This window comes from Oncorhynchus gorbuscha, linkage group LG07, assembly GCF_021184085.1.
Source record: "Oncorhynchus gorbuscha isolate QuinsamMale2020 ecotype Even-year linkage group LG07, OgorEven_v1.0, whole genome shotgun sequence".
In the NCBI taxonomy this organism is placed as follows: domain Eukaryota; kingdom Metazoa; phylum Chordata; class Actinopteri; order Salmoniformes; family Salmonidae; genus Oncorhynchus; species Oncorhynchus gorbuscha.
The window spans coordinates 52,018,309-52,041,508 of record NC_060179.1 but is presented as its reverse complement, the minus strand read 5'-3'; the positions used below and the strand labels follow the sequence as shown (position 1 = coordinate 52,041,508).

Below are 23,200 nucleotides of genomic sequence, written 5' to 3'. Positions count from 1 at the left end.
CACAACTGTCCCCGACTATGTTTGTAATGTTTATTTATTTACGCAGAACCGAATAGGTAGATTTTTGTACTATGGGGGATAGTAGATTGATATAGGCTAGTGCTTTTGCTGTTCATTAGGCCTACTCATCTTGTTGGCTGACAAAAAGTAAATGTGGACAAGTGGCTGGAGTATTGATGGTGTATTAGTAACAACGTTCTAAATGTGTTTTCCCTCCATGGTGGTGCTGTCCCTGAGCTCCCCTGTCCGGGAGGTGAGGAGGGCAGGAGGGCAGCCACAGCCACCCTTCAGATCCCCAGGTGGATAGCTCTCCCTTCCACCCCATCATAGACAGGCTACTGAAGACCACCGAGGAGCTCACCGGTGACCCCACTGACCTCAGATAGGTCACTCACACACAAAAACAACCCATTAGTTTCATATAAAAGCTTGAAAGTCAACCTTTATTAATACTGTAACAAACAAAAAAAGAAAACGTTAAAAAAAAAAAGACGTCTTTCCATACTTGTTTCAGTATTCCCATTAATACATGAAAAACAATGGTTAACATGTAAAAGAATGGTTAACATTTAGCGCAGGGGTGTCAGAAATATGGCCAGCGGGCCATTTTATACTTTAAAATCACAAAAACAAAATCGAAATAGTATCAAAAATTATAATGGACCAGCGTGCTAATAATCACTGAAATGAAAGCTATACAGACAGGGAGCGTAGGAAATTCTAAAAACTATGGGTAGAGGACTATTTCTTTTTCAAATTCTGACAGCGAGGAAATAGAACACATTTTCAGTGCGGCCCTCCGGACCTCGTAGAAGACCGAATGCGGCCCCTGGGGCAAAATGAGTTTGACACCCCTTATTTTAGCGTCTCAGAGCTTTTTCTCATGGTCCTGATGATCATTCTGAAGCATAGAGACAAAAACGCACCAGGGACTACATAATAATGAGGTCTACTTAATGTTGTTGCTCCTCTTACTATGCCATTGCTTGAGTGGGATGATGATCCAATAAAGAGCCATACATCCAGTCATACAAAATGGCGGATGTTCATCATTGTCAAAAAGTAGAACTATATAATTACACTTGGGTGCCATAGAGCTTTATTTGTGTCGTACCGATAAAAACAAACGGAATGCATGCACCTCTCTTAATCATCATCATCATCATCCTCATCCACATCAGCTTTCAGCAGTGCTACAAAATAACAAAGGAATATAGTAACACAATGGTATTATAGGTCATAATCGAATGAAGTACATTATACAAAGAGAGTAGAAAGATCTAAGTAGAACAATTCTGAAAGGTACCGTGTGTGATTAAGCATACAATAGTATTCCTCAACCTTTGTCTGTACCAAGGACCGGCATGCTATGGACTTCCTCCTTTTGAGGGCTTGATTTAAATCAGTGTTGGTTCATGGACAAATCACTGAAATGTCACTTGCCTTTTGATACAGGACAGTTGCACTTAGGAAGGGAATACTCCATGACCTAGTGCCTGGATTATAGACCAATGGGGTTGAGAAACACTGCCATATGAAGTTGCGTGAATAGTTGTTTGTTTACATGCACAGTGTCCACCTTTGTCAGTGGACACCTTTTGTCTTATTCAAGTACGCTCCTCTAGGTCTTTGGGGTTAATAAATTAGAGACGCGGTGAACTGCCCTGCAGTTGCAATGTGATTGTGATTCGATCAAAAGAGATAAAAGGTAGAAAATACAATGTATAAAAGTAAAGTACAGTTTTGAGACTGTAAAAAAATGGATGAGAGCCAATGACCTGACTTTAGCTGTTTTGTTTTGAGAGGTCCATGGTTCAAAAGTGATTTTTTTAAAACGAACAATGTAAAAAAAATGATGCTAGATCTGAACTGCATTCAATGTGCACGGATACCCGATTATCAACTTAGATAAACCTGGGTTCATCCTTAAGAGATAATCACCAACAAAGTGTTTAAAAATGCAACATGTTTACGCTAACAAATCTCTTACGCTACGCCTATGTATGATTCTCGACTAACTCGTTCAGGGGATGTAACAAACAAAAAAAAAGGATCAAGGTGTTTGTGCGCCTCATTTTTGGCAGACCATGTGCTCCTATCCTGAGAGAGTATACTGTATAAGCAGAAACCTTACGTGTTCAGTCCATATAAAAAGTGTCCCAGTGTCAACTTATGCTTATACGCTTATGGCTTCCGGCAACACTACCAAATGGAAGTAATTCAAATGTTTTGTTTTTTTAACGGAATATGTAATAACCCACGTGTGTTAAAACTGGCTTTCTCAGTCTGTGTAAACTGATTTGGACATGAGAAACAAATATTACATTTAATCAAACCAGTGCCATGTTTTGTTGACCCCCTAAAAAAAATAGCCCTTTCACATCTTCCAATTGACAAAATAGAGACACATCTAAAGATACATCTAAAAAGGTACAAAAGAGAAAAAAGCTCCAAATTCTACATCATCTAGATTGGTTTGATAGCAAAATCCAATCATTGTGGTTCTAAGTAAACCGACTCAGAGATGACTAAAGTTACACAAATTCACACAGTCTCACTCTACTTTCGCCTTGCCACTAACCATCATAACATACTCAGTAGCTGATCAAATCATTTCATCCATTGCAGTAGGTTTCTTTCTATGACTACATATTTTGCTGTCCAGCAACAAACCATTAATGTCTCCTGCTAATTTCACCCCAACTCCAATAAATACTGTGCTTCTTTTTCGGGTTTGAGGGAGCATCTTTGGCAATGTGGACTATTTCTTTATTGGAGTGGGGTCCCTAATTTGCTCTCATGGTCTGCTGTTTGGGCAGGGTGGGGGGCGTGTGGGAGGGGGGCAGGGGGGACCTGGGGGGTGCGGGATGGGGGTGGCCCTGGGGGCAGCTGGGTGACGGGCGGCGCTCGCGGGGGCGGGCTGGTCTGTGGTGGCGGCGCTGTAGTGGGGCTGATCAGGGGACGGTAGTCAGAAGCGGGAGGGGGGCTATGGGCCCGGGGAGTTGCCTTGGCTGCTGCCGCTGCCTCGTCCTTCACCCGGGTGAAGTTGATGCATCGACCCTGGGGGGAAAGAGACAGTAACATCAGACTACACTGGGATCAGTGTATACTGGAGGTATACAGGATCCCATAAAGCTACAGTAAAGACATAACATAATAATTACATTGTACCCCCCTCCCTGACATGATCCAGCCCCTCTCCCACGTACAGCACACCGGTGTCTAACTCCCATCTAGGCGAACACCTCTGAGCCCAGCTGACCCCATGGTCATGGGACGGTCACTACCCTTTCTGTCTGTTCCAACCAGGACCAGCTGGCTGGACGGTTACCCATCAGCCCTTGCTGTGACCCCCCTACGCCCTCTTCCCAGTCCAATGTTCTGTGCCAATGAAACTGTGGCTGCTTTCCAAAAACTCCATGTTGTTTATAGCACCATATGGAGAATGAGAGAGAGAAAAATAGATAGAGGGGGAGAGAGACAGAGGATTGGTCGGGGGGAGAGACAGAGGATTGGTAGGGGAGGAGAGACAGATGATTGGTAGGGGGAGAGAGACAGAGGATTGGTAGGGGGGACAGAGGATTGGTAGGGGGGAGAGACAGAGGATTGGTAGGGGAGGAGAGACAGAGGATTGGTAGGGGAGGAGAGACAGAGGATTGGTAGGGGGAGAGAGACAGAGGATTGGTAGGGGGAGAGAGACAGAGGATTGGTAGGGGGGACAGAGGATTGGTAGGGGGAGAGAGACAGAGGATTGGTAGGGGGGGAGAGGGACAGATGATTGGTAGGGGGGGAGAGAGACAGAGTATTGTTAGGGGGGAGTTCTTGAGGCAAATAAGTTCATTTTGTTGATAAACTTTTTGCTCTCTATTCTCATCCACAGCAGCTACATAGTTTGAACCCCCACCATCCACCACAGTGGCCTCATACTGTGAACTCTCGTGGTTTATGGCCTAACTCAGATTCATGCCCTTACTGGAAAGACAACCCAGTAAGCCTTTTTCCATCCCCCACACAGATAGGCAGGCATGGACTTACTAGGGCATACTGTAGGACTGTAGAGGCATTTAACATTATGCAAACACACACACACTGAGTGGCCATATCGGCAAAAAAAAATCAAAAACAACCAGGGACACATTCCATTCATTCTGACTTGTAAATTATGCGTCAAGGAGAAAAAACCCAGAAATCCTCTGGTAACCAAACACTGTCTCCTCAAATCCACTCTAAGTCTCTGACATTCCTTCCAGTCAATAACAGGATGAGAACAAGAGAGGGATGTTGAACATAAAATCACATGTCCTTTCATTCTCTGCAGACCTTTTGAGAGGCTCATTTCAGCTACCTTCACACTGAACCAGTGTGGCTTGCGACATTGAACCACAAACACAAAGGCAAGACAAAGAATGTCCTTTCGAACCTCCCTTTTCCAATGTCTGCCATTAAACCCAGATGTCATAAAGCAGACTAGCCAGGGCTGCTTCAGCAGGGTTCGTGTCCCCGCTGGTCGAGACGACTCTCGCGGTTGTCTCCGCTGCCTATTACCTCATGCCCTTCGCAGTGCAAACTCTCCATCAGGGGAGACATTAAATCAAAGCCTCTAGTTTCACCTCAGGAGTCGATCTGCCCGAGCACGTGATGTTTTACGTAGGAGCTCGCGGAGAAGTTGGAGGCAAATAGCTGAGGTCCAAATAGCTGAGGTCCCTAGGACTAGGGATACACGGAGCGAGAGGGAGATGACTAAACCAGACTAAGCATGCTAATCATACCCTGCACACTATACTGCGCTCAACCTAAACTAAGCAAACAGGGAGAGGGTCTGTGTCCAAAACCAGCACAGAGAATCCCATAGTGGAGTGGGAGAGGAAGATGGAGCGAGAGGAAGGGTGTGGAGAGAGGGAGAAGACTGATGGAAGGGTCAAAGAGAATGAGAAATAAAAGATGAACAGATGGTGCCTTTCTGTTTTTCAGTGCCGTGGAGTTACATAGCTACATGAGTTGTATTCGGAGAGGATGCATTGACTAGGGGACATAGCAGCTCCATTGTGGACTGATGGAATCAAAGGAAACGAGGGATTGAACTGTAAAGGCTTTTAGCCAAGGCTTCTCTCAATAGTGCCATTCAGGATACAGCCGTCGTCATAGCAATCTGCATGGTAATAAAATGCAACACAGCAACAGACTGAAATATGTCTGTCAGGAATCCAGATCGGACCTTGGCCAAATGGGTCCAATGGAACACACAAGGCCTGTGTATATGCTGTGAACGCCAATATGTCCTGTGTGTGTATATGTGTCTGTGTGAGAGAGAGAGAGAGAGAGAGAGAGAGAGAGAGAGAGAGAGAGAGAGAGAGAGAGAGAGAGAGAGAGAGAGAGAGAGTGTGAGTGGGAGTGATAAGAGCTGTGTTAGCAGCTAGCATGGCCTAGGGGACAGACATGCTGAAATGTCAGTAAGACAGTTTAATGGTTCTCCTCAGGTCACACTTTACACAGGAAAGAGCTTGTCTGCCTTGTATTTGTTTCCATTCCCCCTAAAAAACAAAACAAGATTACACCAGTACCAGTAGGCCTGCCTGGGAATTTTTCTGCTCCTTCGTAACAGACCGCAAATGACTTGAGTAGGCGACACCATTACACGGAAACACTTCCTCTGGAATAAGCAATGCATCATGTTTAACCTTTTGCACGTGGTGATCGTTTTCCTGGATCAAACCTTTTGAACAAAGTATCGACATCTATTTGGCCGGGAGAAATCTTTGAAATTTGAAGGAAGCATCCTTGTTTCCCTTTGCGGTCGAAAGCTTATTTTCTGTGTTGTTGTTGAGAGCTTATCTGGCAGTACTTCACTTCCTCTCAGTTCATACATTTGGAGAGAACACTCTTTACATGTGGAATTCCCGTTAAAAAAAGGGTTGTTTTCTGCAAATAACGCATGATTTTAACGAGCACCTGGAGAGGTGCCACCTCAGCAGGCTAGCTGCAGATCTAGAAAGAAAGAAAGGAGAGGAGGGCTATGGGATAAAGAGTCTCATATAGCCCAGCCCCTCCAAGTGCATATCTCGAGCAAAAACCACCTTCAACCAACCCCAAACCAAACTCCAATCTCCGTTTTGATATAAAGGGTCAGTATTGCAGTTCAAACATGTGCCCGATCAGAAAGTAGTTAACGTCGAGGTTTTTAAAACATAAAGTGGATCTCTCTGGGGTCCACAGCTCTGATTTATTTTCTTTTTATGGCAGCGGCTGATTTGAAGCAGGTTTTGGGCTCTGCCTTATCATGGATCTTGGCACTGCAGCCAAGATCCATGGGGGGGGGGGGGGGGGTAGGGCTGTATGATGAGGGATAGGGCTAAGGCTGGGCTCCCATGGTGTTTTAAGGCTTTAGTACTCACATGATCTCCTGGCTGAGGCCGCATGAGAGAAACCTGGTCGTAACCGCGGCGAAACAGGGCCCAAATGGCATCCAGTTTACCCTGCAAACAAAGGGAGGGAGACATGGCTATAGTGAATACTGTCAAAAATGTTACCTGTGTAAAGTGTGCATGGCCAATATGTAATTTCATACTACACACAGTACCCTATTATGCATGTATAGGTAGAGAGGAAGAGAGTGTATAAACTAGTCTGAGAAAGAAAGGTAGAAAGGAAGGAGAAGAAGAGAGTGTTTTTACCTGTATGGGGGTGTACCACTTCCTGTCTGTGGCTGGCTTCCTGTTGTGGGCCTTCTTGGGCTTGGGCTCGTACGGCTCAAACTCCTGCTCTGGCATTTTCACCACAGCGTTCTTGGGCTTCTCCAGCTTAGCCCCCTCCTCGGTTGAACCCTTCCCCCCCCAGCGTACCTGTAGGAGTGGAACCAAGATGGGGTATGACCTACTGTACCTGTGGAAGTGGGTATACAGTACATACTACACACAGGCGGTGAGGAAGTGTCTAGAATAAAGTTCCAACTGTCATGTGTTTGTGAGGAATTATGGAAGATAAAGATTTGACATTTATTTGGGTGTAACTGTAAAGTGATTGGATCCACCTCACCTCCATTCTTTTGATTCCTCCGACTCCTCTTCCTCCATAGTAGGATGCATCCACAGTTGGCCACTTCTTCTTGGGCATGCCATCTTCATCGTCTGATTCCTGGCAGACAGAAAAGATGGGAGCAAATAATGAACTTCCAAGCAAGTGTTCGATATGCCAAGGGCTCTATTTTCTGCTGGCGTTAAGTCAGAGCTACTGTCAAAAAATCACGATCTTAACTTTGACTTGTAAAAGCAAGGGTTCTGCTATTTTTCAACCCTGGCGTGAGGGTTGGTCATTTACCTGTCTTCCATCAGCTCGCTTGCGCTGAGGTGGGATGGGTGGAAATAATTTAGGTGTGTCTTTTAAAAACGTTCGTTTACGTACCAATTTTAAGCAGAGCTAGTGGTGATATTTAAGATTCACCAAAAGCTGGACTTAGAAATAACACGATTGGTTATGGCATCGATTTTGCCAACGGAGGCTCACAGTAGCCCAATCAGTGGCCTTTATGTTTTATTAAAATATCACAAGCAGCAAAACAGTCAACAGACATTCCCTTTATTCTTTATATAGAACATGATTTTTCTCCAGCTTCTCTGAAAGGTTTGGCCTCATTAGGCCTATCTGCGACTGTGGGAAGAATGTTTAGGAACAAGTTATAACAACTACATATTATTTTTCCTTTATAATTATAATATAACGTCATACCACAGATTCTCAATTGGACTGAGGTCTGTGCTTTCACTAGGCCATTCCAAGACATTTAAATGTTTCCCCATAAACATCTCGATTGTTGCTTTAGCAGTATGCTTAGGATCATTGTCCTGCTGGAAGGTGAACCTTTGTCCCAGTCTCAAATCTCTGGAAGATTGAAACAGGTTCCCCTCAAGAATTTCCCTGCATTTAGCGCCATCCATCATTCCTTCAATTCTGACCAGTTTCCCAGTCCCTGCCGATGAAAAATATCCCCACAGCATGATGCTGCCACCACCACGCTTCACTGTGGGGATGATGTTTTTGGGGTGTTGAGAGGTGTTTGGTTTTGCGCCAGACATAGCATTTATCTTGATGGCAAAAAAAGCTAAATTCTAATCTCATCTGACCAGAGTACCTTCTTCCATATGTTTGGGCAGTCTCCCACATGCCTTTTGGAGAACAATTTAAGCAATGGCTTTTTTTTCTGTAAAGCCCAGCTCTGTGGAGTGTACGGCTTAAAGTGGTTCCATGGACAGATACTCCAATCTCCGCTGTGGAGCTTTGCAGCTCCTTCAGGGTTATCTTTGTTCTCTTTGTTTGCCTCTCTTGGTTGCCTGATTAATGCCCTCCTTGCCTGGTCCTTGAGTTTCGGTGGGCGGCCCTCTCTTGGCAGGTTTGTTGTGGTGCCATATTCTTTCCATTTTTTAATAATGGATTTAATGGTGCTCCGTGGGATGTTCAAAGTTTCTAATATTTTTTTATAACCCAACTATGATTTGTACTTCTCCACAACTTTGTCCCTGACCTGTTTGGAGAGCTCCTTGGTCTTCATGGTGCCGCTTGCTTGGTGGTGTCCCTTGCTTAGTGGTGTTGGCGACTCTAGGGCCTTTCAGAACAGGTGTATATATACTGAGATCATGTGACAGATCATGTGACACTTAGGTGGACTTTATTTAACTAATTAGGTGACTTCTGAAGGTAATTGGTTGCACCAGATCTTATTTAGGGGCTTCATAGCAAGGAGGGTGAATATATATGCATGCACCACTTTTTCATTTTGTCTTTTTTAGAATTGTTTTAAACAAGTCCTTTTTTTCATTTAACTTCACCTATGTGGACAATGTTGTGTATGTCCATTACATGAAATCCAAATAAAAATCAATTTAAATTACAGGTTGTAATGCAACTAAATAGGAAAAACGCCAAGGGGGATGAATACTTTTGCAAGGCACTGTATGAAGATGTATGTACTTACTACTTACTGTAAGTCGCTCTGGATAAGCTTGTCTGCTAAATGACTAAAATGTAAAACATTGTGGGAATTTCCGCCACTGTCCTTGGTGCTGAATCTGCTTGTAGCCTAAGATATTTGCCTGTTAGTTTGTTTACCTTTCACTTGGCAAAGTGACTAGCAGGCCATATCAACGGTGATGTTTGGCTAATCTTACACTACATGACCAAAAGTATGTGAACACCTGCTCGTTGAACTCTCATTCCAAAATCAATGACATTAATATGGAATTGTTCCTCCACTTTTCTGCTATAACAGCCTCCACTCTTCTGGGAAGGCTTTCCACTAGATATTGGAACATTGCTGCGGGGACTTGCTTCTATTCAGCCTCATGAGCATTAGTGAGGTCCGGCACTGGTGTTTGGCTATTTGACCTGGCTCGCAGTCAACTTTAGAATTCATCCCAAAGGTGTTCGATGGAATTGAGGTCAGGGCTCTGTGCAGGCCAGTCAAGTTCGTACACACCAATCTCGACAAACCATTTCTGTGTGGAACTCGCTTTGTGCGCTTTGTGCCTTCCCCAAACTACTGCCACAAAGTTGGAAGCACAGAATTGTCTCGTATGTCATTGTATGCTGTAGTGTTAAGATTTCCACTTCACTGGGACTAATGGGCCTGGCCCGAACAATGAAAAACAACAAAAGACAATTATTCTCCTCCCCCAAACGTTATAGTTGGCACTATGCATTGGGACAGGTAGCATTTTCCTGGCATGCGCCAACCACGGATTAGTCCATCGAACTGCCAGATGGTGAAGAGAAGGCGTTTCCACGGTTCCAGAGTCCAATGGTGGCGAGCTTTACACCACTCCAGTCGACGCTTGGTATTGCACATGGTGATCTTAGGCTAGTGTGTGGCTACTTAGCCATGGAAACCCATTTCATGAAAGGTGGCCTCCTATGACGTTGCCACGTTGAAACGTCACTGAGCTCTTTCTGTAAGGCCATTCTACTGCCAACGCTTGTCTATGGAGATTGCATGTTCAATTGTCCATGGCAGTGCAGTGCATTTTCGAGAGGCGAATACAATGTGTGTAGAAAAATATTTCTATGTTAAAGCCAATTTTTAAAAACTAGACTGGCTACATGTTTGCTGTAACTAGGACTATTGTATGGTTATTGTATACTATTTAATAAACTATCTTCAGTGGATAGGACAAGCATCCATGCCTCCTGCCCCAAGAGTCCTTAGGCCTACACATTATGCTCACTGTATGCTCATGGCACGAGAGAGGCGATGTATGATATCATGCCTCTGACCAGACCCTAAAAAAAATATATATATTATTTTTCTCTCGTTTAATTTGACCAACAAAAAAACTTATTGGAAAGATTCCGCCGTCCATGAGTTTGTGTTGAGAATGTACATTGGCTGGAATGCAATTGCAATTCCGTCTGCTATTTCAGGGGGGAGTTGAAATGTGATCTGTGAGATGGTTCCATGATGGTTAGAATACATTACAATCGGAAGTTTAATGGTGAGCGGACGTTCCCCATTTCTCTTCATATCGGGTCTTTGTCCAGTTCCTGTGAAAAGTTTGGACGTGCGTAAAACCCTCCATAGTCTAAGTTGCCTTGTCTGTATAATACTCCCGCAGGGAGCAATGACGGCGCCTGTAACCGTTTAGACTATTTAAAACAATTGTTTTTTATTTGTATTTCGTTTTTTTTTTTTTGCAAGACTCAAGCTGTTTCCCCTATCCAGCTGTTCCATTCTCCATGTGGCCTGCTGCTAGAATGGACGGTAAAATCGTTAAAGTCGCAAACAAAATTGAATATGACCTTGTGGATCAAGTTCGGAATGACAACATTTCAGGTGTTCAACATCTAAAGTCCCGCATCACTATATTGAGAGATTTTCTGTTTCTAATATTGACGTATTTGGGTGTTTTTGGAGTATTGAGTCCCTGTGTTGCACGACGAGATGAGGAAGTGACTTGCTGATTGGCCCAAGTCTGTAAAAAAAGTGGAATCGCAAAAAAAAGTGTCTGGACCCTTCTATAACATGCCTGCAATTTAACATAAAAACAAAATAGAGGTTTGGTTGTGAAAAACCTAATGCGCCTTCAAGGGCTGACTTACTGGCTCTGAGGGGGGTGCTGGAGGAGGCTCTTTGATCACCTAGACAGGAAGTTCAGGGTGGAAAGTCACATTCATATTAATTGATGACCGTGACTAAGTGGTCGCATCAGGTGTTCATTATCATTCCCTGGCATTTGTCATTTCTCATCTGCGAAACTGACAAAGAAATTGTTACACACTTTTAAACTCATATCTATTACATTCTGTCAACACTCTTACACAAACAAGAACAACACCATTTGCATTACATTGAGCCAGGTTACTTTTAAAGGGTCATTAAATCATTCAAATGGCAGCTACTCTGCTAAAGGGTCCACTCTATACAGTATAATATAACATGTGGCCCATAATTGCCATCATATTGAACCAATTTTTGACGGTTACCACTGTGCAGCAGAGGGGCCAGAACCACCACATGAACAGCATTGCCATCAACAGGAACAAAGCCAGAAGGGTGATGAGGAGGATGGTACCATCAAACTGCCAGGGGGAGATAAGAGTCATCGTTAAGACAGGGTTAGGACCCTGACGAGAGATGAGAGAAGACTGACGAGAGATGAGAGAGGTTGAGGAGGGGTCTCAAGATCGAAATAGGGGACAATATGGTTCCTATTAGAGCCTATAGACTGTGGATGGGATGTGGTGGTGTTTTTTCTTTATTTTGTGGGTGAGCGGAGTAGTGCTGGTTTAAGTCCCTCTGACGTGGGGGGTCTTTTTGGGTGGATCATTGCTGAAGCCCCTTGTGGTTTGGCTCCAGACAGAGCACCAGATAGAGCAGAGGAAGAAAAGAAGAGGAGAAGGAAACTTCCTCAAGCAAAACAGGAGCCCTCTGAAAATAAAATGCTGAGAAAAGAAATGCCCCTGAACAAGATAAAGAGGGTAAAATGAGGCAGAAATAAAAAACTGAAAAAGATTGAGATAGAACAGAAAATAAGAAGTAAAGAAATTATGGAAATAGGATCATTGTTTCCCAACGTAAGACCATTTCTAGTGAGTTTTTGAGTAGTAGTTGTAATGTGATTGGAAGAGCATACTTACACACTCTGTGGTGGTGATGTGCACAGAGCTGGTGATGAACGACAGGCCTTCATTCATGCTCACTTGCAGATAAACAACCCTGAAACACAAAGACGCACAGGGTTTCAATACAAGACATGCCAAATGGAAGCAAATTATGCTAGCTAGGACTTGCTTAGACAAGACAGCTGAATGTCAAAATGGCACCGTTGTCCAGTGCCAAGGTGCCACACAAAAAGAGCTTTGCGCCCAACAAACAAACAGGCTATTATTGCTCAGACATGTTATTACATGTCTGAGACTAAGTAGGGCATCGGCACTAGCATCAAAGTTGGTTAAACCCTTTGTCAGCCAAGACAAGTTTTACCTTTCCCGAACAAAAACAATTGATGCCCATATCACATCTCTTTTTCTTCCCATCTCCAATAACTACTGCCAGTACCTTTCGCTTCTGGGCGCAAAACAATTCTAGCCAGGAAAACATACCAAACCTCAAGGTTAAAAAGAAAAACACATTTTGAATTCCACACATTTTTTCCTAGGGGTGCAAAGCACGTAGACTGATCCAAGTGGGTATGCGAAGTAGGCCATTTTTGACGGATAAAGCCTCTTCAGGTTTGACAGTCTGGAGTCGGGTATGTGGTTTAAGTTCATGTGCACGCATACCTCAGTGCCAGCAAAACAGCTTCTTATCCCTGAAAGAAGCAACGATCAGAGGAAAAATATGGACAGTTGGACTTGGGCCATGTTCACATTTTGTAGAGATGTGAGCATGTTTGTGCGTGTGTGTGAGGAAAGGGTGATACATTTGACCATGGGGTGCTAAATGCCAGGTTACAGATGAAGAAAAGATGACAAAAGAGGAGAGAAAAAATGAGGGAAAAAAATATGGCAGAGAGGGAAGGGAGTTAGAGAGAGGAGTCACTGTAGAAGGGTGAGGGGAGAGGAGAAGGTAGAAGGCTGGAGGGAGAAGGTAGAGGAGAGGACAGGAGAGAAGTAAGCAGGGAGGGGAGAAATTAGGGGAATGTGGTGATGAAAAAAAAGAGGCTCTAAAGTGGTTGTTGATTGAGAAACGAAGCCAGCCGATGGATGATGGGCGTGTCTGTGGTTAGGATTAAGGGGCAACCTTAACCCCGTCCTCATTATGAATACACAGGGCTCTAACCAATGAGGATCTAAACGAGTGCTCATCGTCATATAGAGAGAATAGAGGAGGAGTGGACTGTGACCCTGACAGGGATCGTGAAGACACCCTAATGCACGGCAGGCTTCTTCTGGGTCTCTCCCTCTGTTTGCGAGGGCTGGAGAGTGATCGGCTAGACGTGCGGTTAAGAGGCAACACACTCTCATCCTACAGGGATAGCTCGGACCATTTGAAAACGGATGTTAAAAAAGATCTACTCACTGCCCAACTTCGTCTATAACCGGAGCTGTACACAGCAGGAACGTGTCTTCGATATCCACAGGCTTCTCATCTGGGGAGAGAGCCCAACACTTTTGTCAGCCGTTTCCTTAAATAACTTAAGTTTCTTCAATCACCTATAGTACTCCATGCATGTTGCAGCTGAAAATACACATTATACACATTAGTATAAAAACACCTGGTAAGCCTACAGCGTTTTAAAGGTAATTATAAACTGGGTGGTTCGAGCCCTGAATGCTGATTGGCTGACAGCCGTGGTATATCAGACCATATACCATGGGCATGACAAAACATTTATTTTTACTGCTCTAATTACGTTGCTAACCAGTTTATAATAGCAATAATGCACCTTGGGGGTTTGTGGTATATGGCCAATATACCATGGCTAAGGGCTGTATCCAAGCACTCCGCGTTGCGTCGTGGCTAAGAACAGCCCTTAGCCATGGTATATTGGCCATATACCACACTCCCTCAGGCATTATTGCGTAAATGTAACCAGGTACTCACTAATTGTGAGGGTGTCGTTGACTTTAAAGCTGCATAACACCTGCTCTATATTTCTGGCATGAAGGAAACCATTCCCTCTCACCACCACCTGGAAACTCTCTGGAAATAAAAGACAACAGCTTTAGTTGAGTAAAAATAGTACAGATGCACACACACACACACACACACACACACACACACACACACACACACACACACACACACACACACACACACACACACACACACACACACACACACACACACACACACACACACACACACACACACACACACACACACACACACACACACACACACACACACACACACACATACATACATACATACATACATACATACATACATACATACATACATACATACATACATACATACATACATACATACATACATACATACATACATAGGCTATCAGACATTACACAATTATGTTGGATAGCATACAAGATTAGGTAGATTGGCTTGGTAACACTGGTTAAATAATACAGAAAACATACTTAGGAAACAGACTGCAGGTCATATGGGACTTGTCTCTCTCGATTGGGAAAAAAGCCATTTATCAAACTGACTTCCATTTGGCAGGCCAGGATAAATTCCATTTAGAGACGCTCTCATAACAAGATCCCCAATACGATACACTCCATTAGCACCAATGGGGATTCCTGTCTGTTAGAGTGATCAGACTCCTATGCAAGTCAGCTGGTTGGCTTGGCTAGCTAGCTAGTTAGCTATCTGGCTAGCTGTTTTGTTTTGACCGCTGGGGCAAGCAAGCCCAACGTAAGTTGAAAGCAGAGGTCTGTGTGGAGATGATAGAGGCTTGTTGGGAGGACTACAGGGCTACTCTGATCTGTTGCTGATGTATAGTGGGTTTTCTGGCGCCCTAAACTCTAGAGGCTGCCGGGGGCATTACTCAGGTGGGTGCTGCATGTTGGTGGTGGTCAAGGAGTAGCTGGCTAGCTACCAACAGAGGCCTTGCTGCAGGGTGCCCTGTTCAACGGCTCTAAACCAGTACTTCATTATTCTGAAAGGACCTGTCTTGACTGACCAAGGTTCCTGAGGCTTCTCCCTGGCTGTGACAATGATACTCCCTCATGATGACAAACGCTTTCTAATAAACGATTTCTTCCTTTGTTTATTTAGTTATATTTACATATGGACTGAACACTATAATTCAGCTCTTGACTGCCAATGTTGTACACTATGATTGACAATAAACCTTAAATATAATAATTCATTTGGCAACAAATTCATAAAAAACGGAGTGAAACAGGGAGGAACTCCCTGAATATGTCCAATAAGAAATGCTTGTTTAAGTTTTCCATTGCATAATGTTTGCTACATTTTACTACTCTGTACTAATGAATATGTGCCAGCTGAGCCCCAGTCTGAGGGAAGGGCACTGGCACCAGCTTGGCCCCTTAATGAAATGAACACAGCACTTAAGCAATGACAGGGAACTAGCATTGACTGGCATTGATCTGCTTTGTTCCTATGGGGACCCCACCTCCTGCACAAACACTGGAGGGCTCTGCAGCTAAAATCTCAATACAGGACTTCTTGATGATCTGGAGAAGGAGAATAAGGAGATGAATTGAGTTGAGTAGGTTAATATTAGCTCAAATGAACTCATAGCTTGTCAAGACTCTTTGTCAAAACAGACAGGTAAATTAAATGTGAGACATTCGGTAGCTGTAGATTACAACATCTTTGTCTATTTTGTCTTTTCATCTTTATTTGATCTTTCTTTGAAGGTATGTCTCGTGAAACAGGACTGTCTCTCCTTTCTGTCCGGGGTTTATTTACCGAGTCGATCACTCCTCGCAGGGCTACGAAGCCGCCCATCACAGGAAACACGTGCTCGATGGTGTCTGCTATGGTGGCCAGCTACAGGGGGAAGGAGAGAGCAGGTTTATTTACAAAGGCCCAGTGCTTCCTCCTAGCTCACATCTCAGGAACCAGAGACAGACACATATTATTTACATCATGACCCATTCTCTTCAGTGAAGATTTCAGGGAACACTTGATTTGAGAATTATATTGTTTCTCTATAGTCTTAGAAGAAAGGCTATCTAGAATCTAAACGCATTCTTCGGCTGTCCCCATAAGAGAACCCTTTGAAGAACCCTTTTTGATTCCAGGTAGAACCCTTTTTGGTTCCAGGTAGAACCCTTTTGGGTTCCATATACAACCGTTTCCACAGGGAGTTCTACATGGAACCCAAAAGGGCTCTACCTAGAACCAAAAAGGGTTCTACCTGGAACCAAAAAGGTTATCCTATGGGGAAAGCTGAAGAAACCATTTGGGACCTTTTTTAACTCCATAATATCGACTGAAACATGGTAAAAGTTGTTTAGAATCAATTCTCAAGGTGTTTTTCACATATCTCTTCATGATATATCATTCCTGGAAGTCTCCTCTCTGTATCAATCACATGGATGAATGCGAGCAGCTTGGAGATTACGCAACAATTTCAACAAAGGACACCGGGCGGACCCCTGGTAAATGTAGTCTCTTATGGCCAATCTTCCAATGATATGCCTACAAATACGTCACAACGCTGCAGACAACTTGGAGAAACGATAGAAAGGGCAGGCTAATTCGTGGTGCTTTCACAGCCATATAAGGAGACAATGAAAAACAGAGCCTCAAAAATCCTGCTCATTTCCTGTTTGAAGTTTCATCTTGGTTTCGCCTGTTGCATCAGTTCTGGGGCACTCACAGATAATATCTTTGCAGTTTTGGAAACATCAGAGTGTTTTCTTTCCAAAGCTGCCAATTATATGCACAGTCGAGCATCTTTTTGTGACAAAATATTGCGCTTAAAACGGGCACGTTTTTTTATCCAATAATGACAGTGCGCCCCCATAGGTTGAAGAGGTTAAAGAGTGTACGGCTCCATCTTCTCTACATGCATGACCAGGTCAGGGGGAGAATAACAGTACAATGATAGGCGCACTAAGCACAATCAGGTACAATCCTAATGTACAAACGACATTGGACAGGTGCCTAAACTACTGTACCTTGACAGGTATAGTATACACAGGTATAGTACAGTATATTATGTCCAGGCATTTTTGAAAGTCAATCTGGGTGGTAGAATGATACAAGGGGCCAATCAGGTTTCGAATCCAGTTTAACCCTGCATGACTCTGAAACATTCTTCTTAGCTAATATGTCAATCGTTTGCATGCTAGTCAAATCGCCTAATTTCTCTATCATTAATGCGCAGCCTGGTGTATAAGTAGCCCTACCAACCTCACAAGCAAGCTCAGGTTCAAGGTGTGTAGATAGATACAATTACACGAGACATAGTCTGCAAACGGGTTACTAAAAATAAATAGCACATATTGTAATCGTTGTAGTGAAAGAATATTGAGTGAGTAGTATACTGCATGTAATTCTGTACTTTTTTGGTTTAATAACAAAAATATGTTTTCACAGGGGAAGAGGACATGTGTCTGTTTCACTGCAAACTAAATCGTTACCTGTGTCTCGTTGAAGTCTTTCACTCCAACACAGTACACCATAGCTCCTAGAGATCGGCTTCTCTCCGCCTGTTGGTTAAACAAAACAAACAAGAATCAACCCCAGAGAGCAGGTTTTTACATTTGTCCTTCCTTTACATCAACAGGAAGGTGAACCCTATAATCCTATTTGAATACCTCCTGTTGTGCAGTGACGAGCTGGTGTTCGTTCAGCTCCCCATCCGTCAAGGCAATGATAACACTTGCTGTTCCTGTAACGGAGAGGTCAATCAATGGTAAGACCTCAACATGGCCAAGTAAGAAAAAAATGGGAGCGATTAAAAAAAAATGTAGGTCGAGATCTAGTGACGGTCGTCATTGGACGCTTACCAAAGTTTTCATGGTGTATCTGCTCATTTGCCTGAAAAGAGAAGACAATATTATTCTTATTCTTCAGTTTTTTTTCTCTTTCAAAACTATATGTTTAACAGGTAAATAACGTGTGGTAAAGTAAGAACCCAGTCAGAAAGAGATAAGTACCCTTTCCAAGCCCAGGTGCATGAAGGTGTCTCCACCCGGTATCTCTCTCTTCAACACATTCAATCCCTTTCTTATCTCCACCCTGAACAAACAACACAGACCACAGATCACAAATCACGTGTCACTGAAAATGTCCGTGGCTGGTCTTTAAAACGTCATTGCTGAGTAAAACAGATCAACGTTTTAGAGGGCTTCATAACTTTCAAAAGTCCTCATACACGACAAACGGTGAGTCCCAAATGGCACCGTGTTCCCTATAAAGGGAATAATGTACCATTTGGGACGCAACCCCAACATTTTAGTGTACCTGTTTTCTGTCAGTCTCATGAGAGTGGTTCCTCTGGATGAGAACACAATAAAGGACATTCTCAACATGGGGCTGTAAAAACAACAAACAAACACAAGGGTTAGATATACTGTACGCTGTACATACTATGTTTGACCTCAACCAATAAACAAACAACAAACAACAAACTAAAGGGACCACACACTCCAAAATGTTTATTTCACTGATTTATTGTGATATGCAAGCATGTGTTTTAACGTCAAAAAGTCCATCAGAGGAGGCTGGTGGGAAGAGCTATACGAGGACGGGCACATTATAGTGGCTGTAATAAAGGACATGGAATGGTATCAAACCAAGTTTGACTCCCTTCAAATGATTCTATTCCCGGCCATTACTATGAGCCCGTCCACCTATAGCTCCCCCCACCAGCCTCCTCTGATGTCCATGCATCTAAGCATAAGTCAGAATTCTCTTGTGTGGTGAGTTCTGTCCTATTGTTTGTGTACGTGCCACGCTAACAAGGATTCAGGACACCATTTGTCAGACAAATACATACATTGAAGTGAGCATGTTGCTTGCAATACTACAGCACATTGAAACTCAATTCCATGGTTTCAGCTGTTGTTTTTGAGACTCTGGTAATGATGCAAAACCATACCAACCAAATTGAGGTAGCAAACTATCTACATTAGATGTCCATACTACTCTCCCAGCTTGAACGTCTCGACCTGCCATTATGTTCATGACACATGCCATTACAGCGGTGGGATGGTAAGCAGCATATGCAAAAAAATATTTTGCTGTGCGATCTGGAGTTTCATTTTGGGAGCACCAGTGCAACTAGAATAAAACCCAAGAAAATAATTTATGCATAACAATATTTATCCGCAACCCTCTTTCACACTGTTCATGACACAAACTGTTCACACCCCTCTTGTTGGCGGAGAGAAATTGCTGCAGGTTTAAAGCTTATTTCCGGCAATTCTATTCATTATGCATAGGGATGGATACTTTTGTTGTTGTTGCCATTTTCAAGCTAACTTCCTGCAATTCTACACTTTTTGCCATGTCTTATGTGTGTTCATGTGATACTTGAGTGACAAACATTACAACAAAGTCAATGGGCAAAACAAATGTTAGCTGACATGTGCTAGTTGATCTGGACATTTCTGACAAGTTATAAATAGCTCTCTAAGGTCTTCAATGACTGACGACAAGAGGAAAACTGCTGACGCGTTACCCAATTTAGAAATTGCACCTTGTGCATTCTACGATTACAAATTTCAAGAGTAAGTTGAAAGCCGGACTGCGTTCCTTTTTTATGGGGGGGGGGGGTGTAGATCAGCATGTTTGTGCAATGACTACTTAAATGTGATTAGGATCCTCTGGGAAACACAGACCAACACGTTGGTTCCTACCCTGCCATAACTCCTAGCTGGCTTTTTCATTTGTTGTTATGCCAAACAACACAATCATTCTATTTCTATGATTCCAACAGTTCACCCAAGTGTTTTGATCTATATTGCAAGTCAAATCACAATTTTTGGTTGAAAAATCGCAATTTGTCTTTTTTGCCCATATCGTGCAGCCCTACTAATAATCTTGGTAACTTTACTAGTATATGCAAACATCTGGTGGCACAATAATAAAGTCAGTCTTGTTTTAGATCACATCATAGCACTGAGACTGCACGTGAAGGTGGTAAACGACCTTTTAATGGCATCAGACTGAGGCTTTGCATCTGTCCTCGTGCTCCCGGACCTTAGTGCTGCTTTTGATACCATCGATCACCACATTCTTTTGGAGAGATTGGAAACCCAAATTGGTCTACATGGACATGTTCTGGCCTGGTTTAGATCTTATCTGTCGGAAAGATATCAGTTTGTCTCTGTGAATGGTTTGTCCTCTGACAAATCAACTGTACATTTCGGTGTTCCTCAATGTACCGTTTTAGGACCACTATTGTTTTCACTATATATTTTACCTCTTGGGGGATGTCATTTGAAAACATAATGTTAACCTTCACTGCTATGCGGATGACACATAGCTGTGCATTTCAATGAAACATGGTGAAGCCCCAAAGTTGCCCTCGCTAGAAGCCTGTGCTTCAGACATAAGGAAGTGGATGGCTGCAAACGTTCTACTTTTAAACTCGGACAAAACAGAGATGCTTGTTCTAGGTCCAGAGAAACAAAGAGATCTTCTGTTGAATCTGACAATTAATCTTAATGGTTGTACAGTCGTCTCAAATATGTTTGCACATATGACTGTAAGTCGCTTTGGATAAAAGCGTCTGCTAAATGGCATATAGTTTTTTATTTTTATTTAAATAAAACCGTTTTAAATAAAACCGTGAAGGACCTCGGCATTACTCTTGGCCCTGATCTCTCTTTTGACAAACATAACAAGACTGTTTCAAGGACAGCTTTTTTCCATCTACGTAACATTGCAAAAATCAGAAACTTTCTGTCCAAAAATGACGCAGAAAAATTTATCCATGCTTTTGTTACTTCTAGGTTAGACTACTGCAATGCTCTACTTTCCGGCTACCCGGATAAAGCACTAAATAAACTTCAGTTTGTGCTAAATACGGCTGCTAGAATCCTGACTATAACTCAAAAAATGTATCATATTACTCCAGTGCTAGCCTCCCTACACTGGCTTCCTGTTAAGGCAAGGGCTGATTTCAAGGTTTTACTGCTAACCTACAAAGCATTACATGGGCTTGCTCCTACCTATCTCTCTGATTTGGTCCTGCCGTACATACCTACACGTACGCTACGGTCACAAGATGCAGGCCTCCTAATTGTCCCTAGAATTTCTAAGCAAACAGCTGGAGGCAGGGCTTTCTCCTATAGAGCTCAATTTTTATGGAACGGTCTGCCTACCCATGTCAGAGAAGCAAACTCGGTCTCAACCTTTAAGTCTTTACTGAAGACTCATCTCTTCAGTGGGTCATATGATTGAGTGTAGTCTGGCCCAGGAGTGTGAAGGTGAACGGAAAGGCTCTAGAGCAACGAACCGCCCTTGCTGTCTCTGCCTGGCTGGTTCCCCTCTTTCCACTGGGATTCTCTGCCTCTAACCCTATTACAGGGGCTGAGTCACTGGCTTACTGGTACTCTTTCATGCCGTCCCTAGGAGGGGTGCGTCACTTGAGTGGGTTGAGTCACTGATGTGATCTTCCTGTCTCGGTTGGCGCCCCCCCTTGGGTTGTGCCGCGGGCGGAGGTCTTGGTGGGCTATACTCGGCCTTGTCTCAGGATGGTAAGTTGGTGGTTGAAGATATCCCTCTAGTGGTGTGGGGGCTGTGCTTTGGCAAAGTGGGTGGGGTTATATACTTCCTGTTTGACCCTGTCCGGGGGTGTCATCGGAAGGGGCCACAGTGTCTCCTGACCCCTCCTGTCTCAGCCTCCAGTATTTATGCTGCAGTAGTATATGTGTCGGGGGGGTAGGATCAGTCTGTTATATCTGGAGTACTTCTCCTGTCTTATCCAGTGTCCTATGTGAATTTAAGTATGCTCTCTCTAATTCTCTCTTTCTCTCTTTCTTTGTCTCTCTCGGAGGACCTGAGCCCGAGGACCATGCCTCAGGACTACCTGACATGAAGACTCCTTGCTGTCCCCAGTCCACCTGGCCGTGCTGCCAATCGAGTTTCAACTGTTCTGCCTGTGATTATTATTATTTGACCATGCTGGTCATTTATGAACATTTGAACATCTTGGCCAAGTTCTGTTATAATCTCCACCTGGCACAGCCAGAAGAGGACTGGCCACACCTCATAGCCTGGTTCCTCTCTAGGTTTCTTCCTAGGTTTTGGCCTTTCTAGGGAGTTTTTCCTAGCCACCGTGCTTCTACACCTGCATTGCTTGCTGTTTGGGGTTTTAGGCTGGGTTTCTGTACAGCACTTTGAGATATCAGCTGATGTACGAAGGGCTATATAAATACATTTGATTTGATTTGATATCTTCTTCATGAGATGTTCCTATACTTCAAAAGTAAGTAGGATTCACGTTGGCTCAATATAGGCTATATCTCAATCCATTACAAAAAAAATATTTCTTTCAATACATGATGTTGCAAATATTTTTCTGACGTTCTCTTACCTGATAAACTTTTCAGCTAGATGCTCCACAAAGGAGTAGATTTCTATCCAGTGGTTTTTGACACTGCCAGATCTTAGAAAGGAAGATAAACAGATGAATACTTAAATCATATGAAGAACTGTTGTTTAAAACCACACTTCACACATTTCCTATATGTTTATCCAACACCTCCTAGCAAAGAAATTGTATGCAAAATATAAAGTGAACACACACAATCCTAGCATAGATATCATTATTAAGCGGACTGGCCTAGCAATGTGTCACGGAAAATCTCCATTGACACAAACTAACTCCATGCGTTCGGGAAAAGGAGGAAAGTAGGTTAGGACACATCTGAGGACCAGTCATGACTAATTTAGCAAACTGCCCAGCTCAACTCCCATGGGGCTGAGGAAACAGCTCTGAGCCTCCCTGAGGGACCACAGTGAAGAGCTTCATTTCCTCTCAGACCCACGTGTGAATGGAAGGAAGAGACCTGGCTGGGGGTTGTGGCGGTGACTCGTTACTGAAGGATATAAAACATGGGAAATAAGCTAATTGGTTGAACTGAACCAAACCACACCCGTTAGCTGAAGCAATAGCTTGAAATAGGACAAAGCTACTGACAAAGCCGCACATGGATGTCACATAGTTCTAATCTGGGGCCAGACATAACATTAATTTGTTTCCCAGTTTAGTCTCCGTACTGGTTTCCTGGTGTACATTTTTTGTTGTTATTGTGTAGGATAAGCATACATGATATACTTAGCAGACAGAGAGTTGTGTATATTATTTCA

At 43.3% G+C, this 23,200-nt stretch overlaps 1 protein-coding gene across 1 annotated transcript in view; it reads right to left on the bottom strand.

Annotated features, from left to right (window-relative positions):
* Positions 1-422: 422 nt before the first annotated feature.
* The window catches only part of LOC124039990 (anthrax toxin receptor 1-like), a 30,110-nt gene continuing 7,332 nt past the window's right edge, over positions 423-23,200 (bottom strand). The window contains exons 2-18 of the mRNA XM_046356641.1: positions 22,425-22,496; positions 18,344-18,415; positions 18,037-18,118; positions 17,887-17,917; positions 17,695-17,768; positions 17,518-17,586; positions 15,836-15,916; positions 15,537-15,597; positions 14,030-14,128; positions 13,505-13,574; positions 12,121-12,199; positions 11,467-11,562; positions 11,083-11,121; positions 7,033-7,131; positions 6,672-6,839; positions 6,393-6,473; positions 423-3,060 (exon numbers count right to left, since the gene is read on the bottom strand). Of these exons, the coding sequence (XP_046212597.1) occupies positions 2,770-3,060; positions 6,393-6,473; positions 6,672-6,839; positions 7,033-7,131; positions 11,083-11,121; positions 11,467-11,562; positions 12,121-12,199; positions 13,505-13,574; positions 14,030-14,128; positions 15,537-15,597; positions 15,836-15,916; positions 17,518-17,586; positions 17,695-17,768; positions 17,887-17,917; positions 18,037-18,118; positions 18,344-18,415; positions 22,425-22,496 (1,564 nt within the window). The 3' untranslated portion in view covers positions 423-2,769. The remainder of the gene's footprint in view (positions 3,061-6,392; positions 6,474-6,671; positions 6,840-7,032; positions 7,132-11,082; positions 11,122-11,466; positions 11,563-12,120; positions 12,200-13,504; positions 13,575-14,029; positions 14,129-15,536; positions 15,598-15,835; positions 15,917-17,517; positions 17,587-17,694; positions 17,769-17,886; positions 17,918-18,036; positions 18,119-18,343; positions 18,416-22,424; positions 22,497-23,200) is intronic.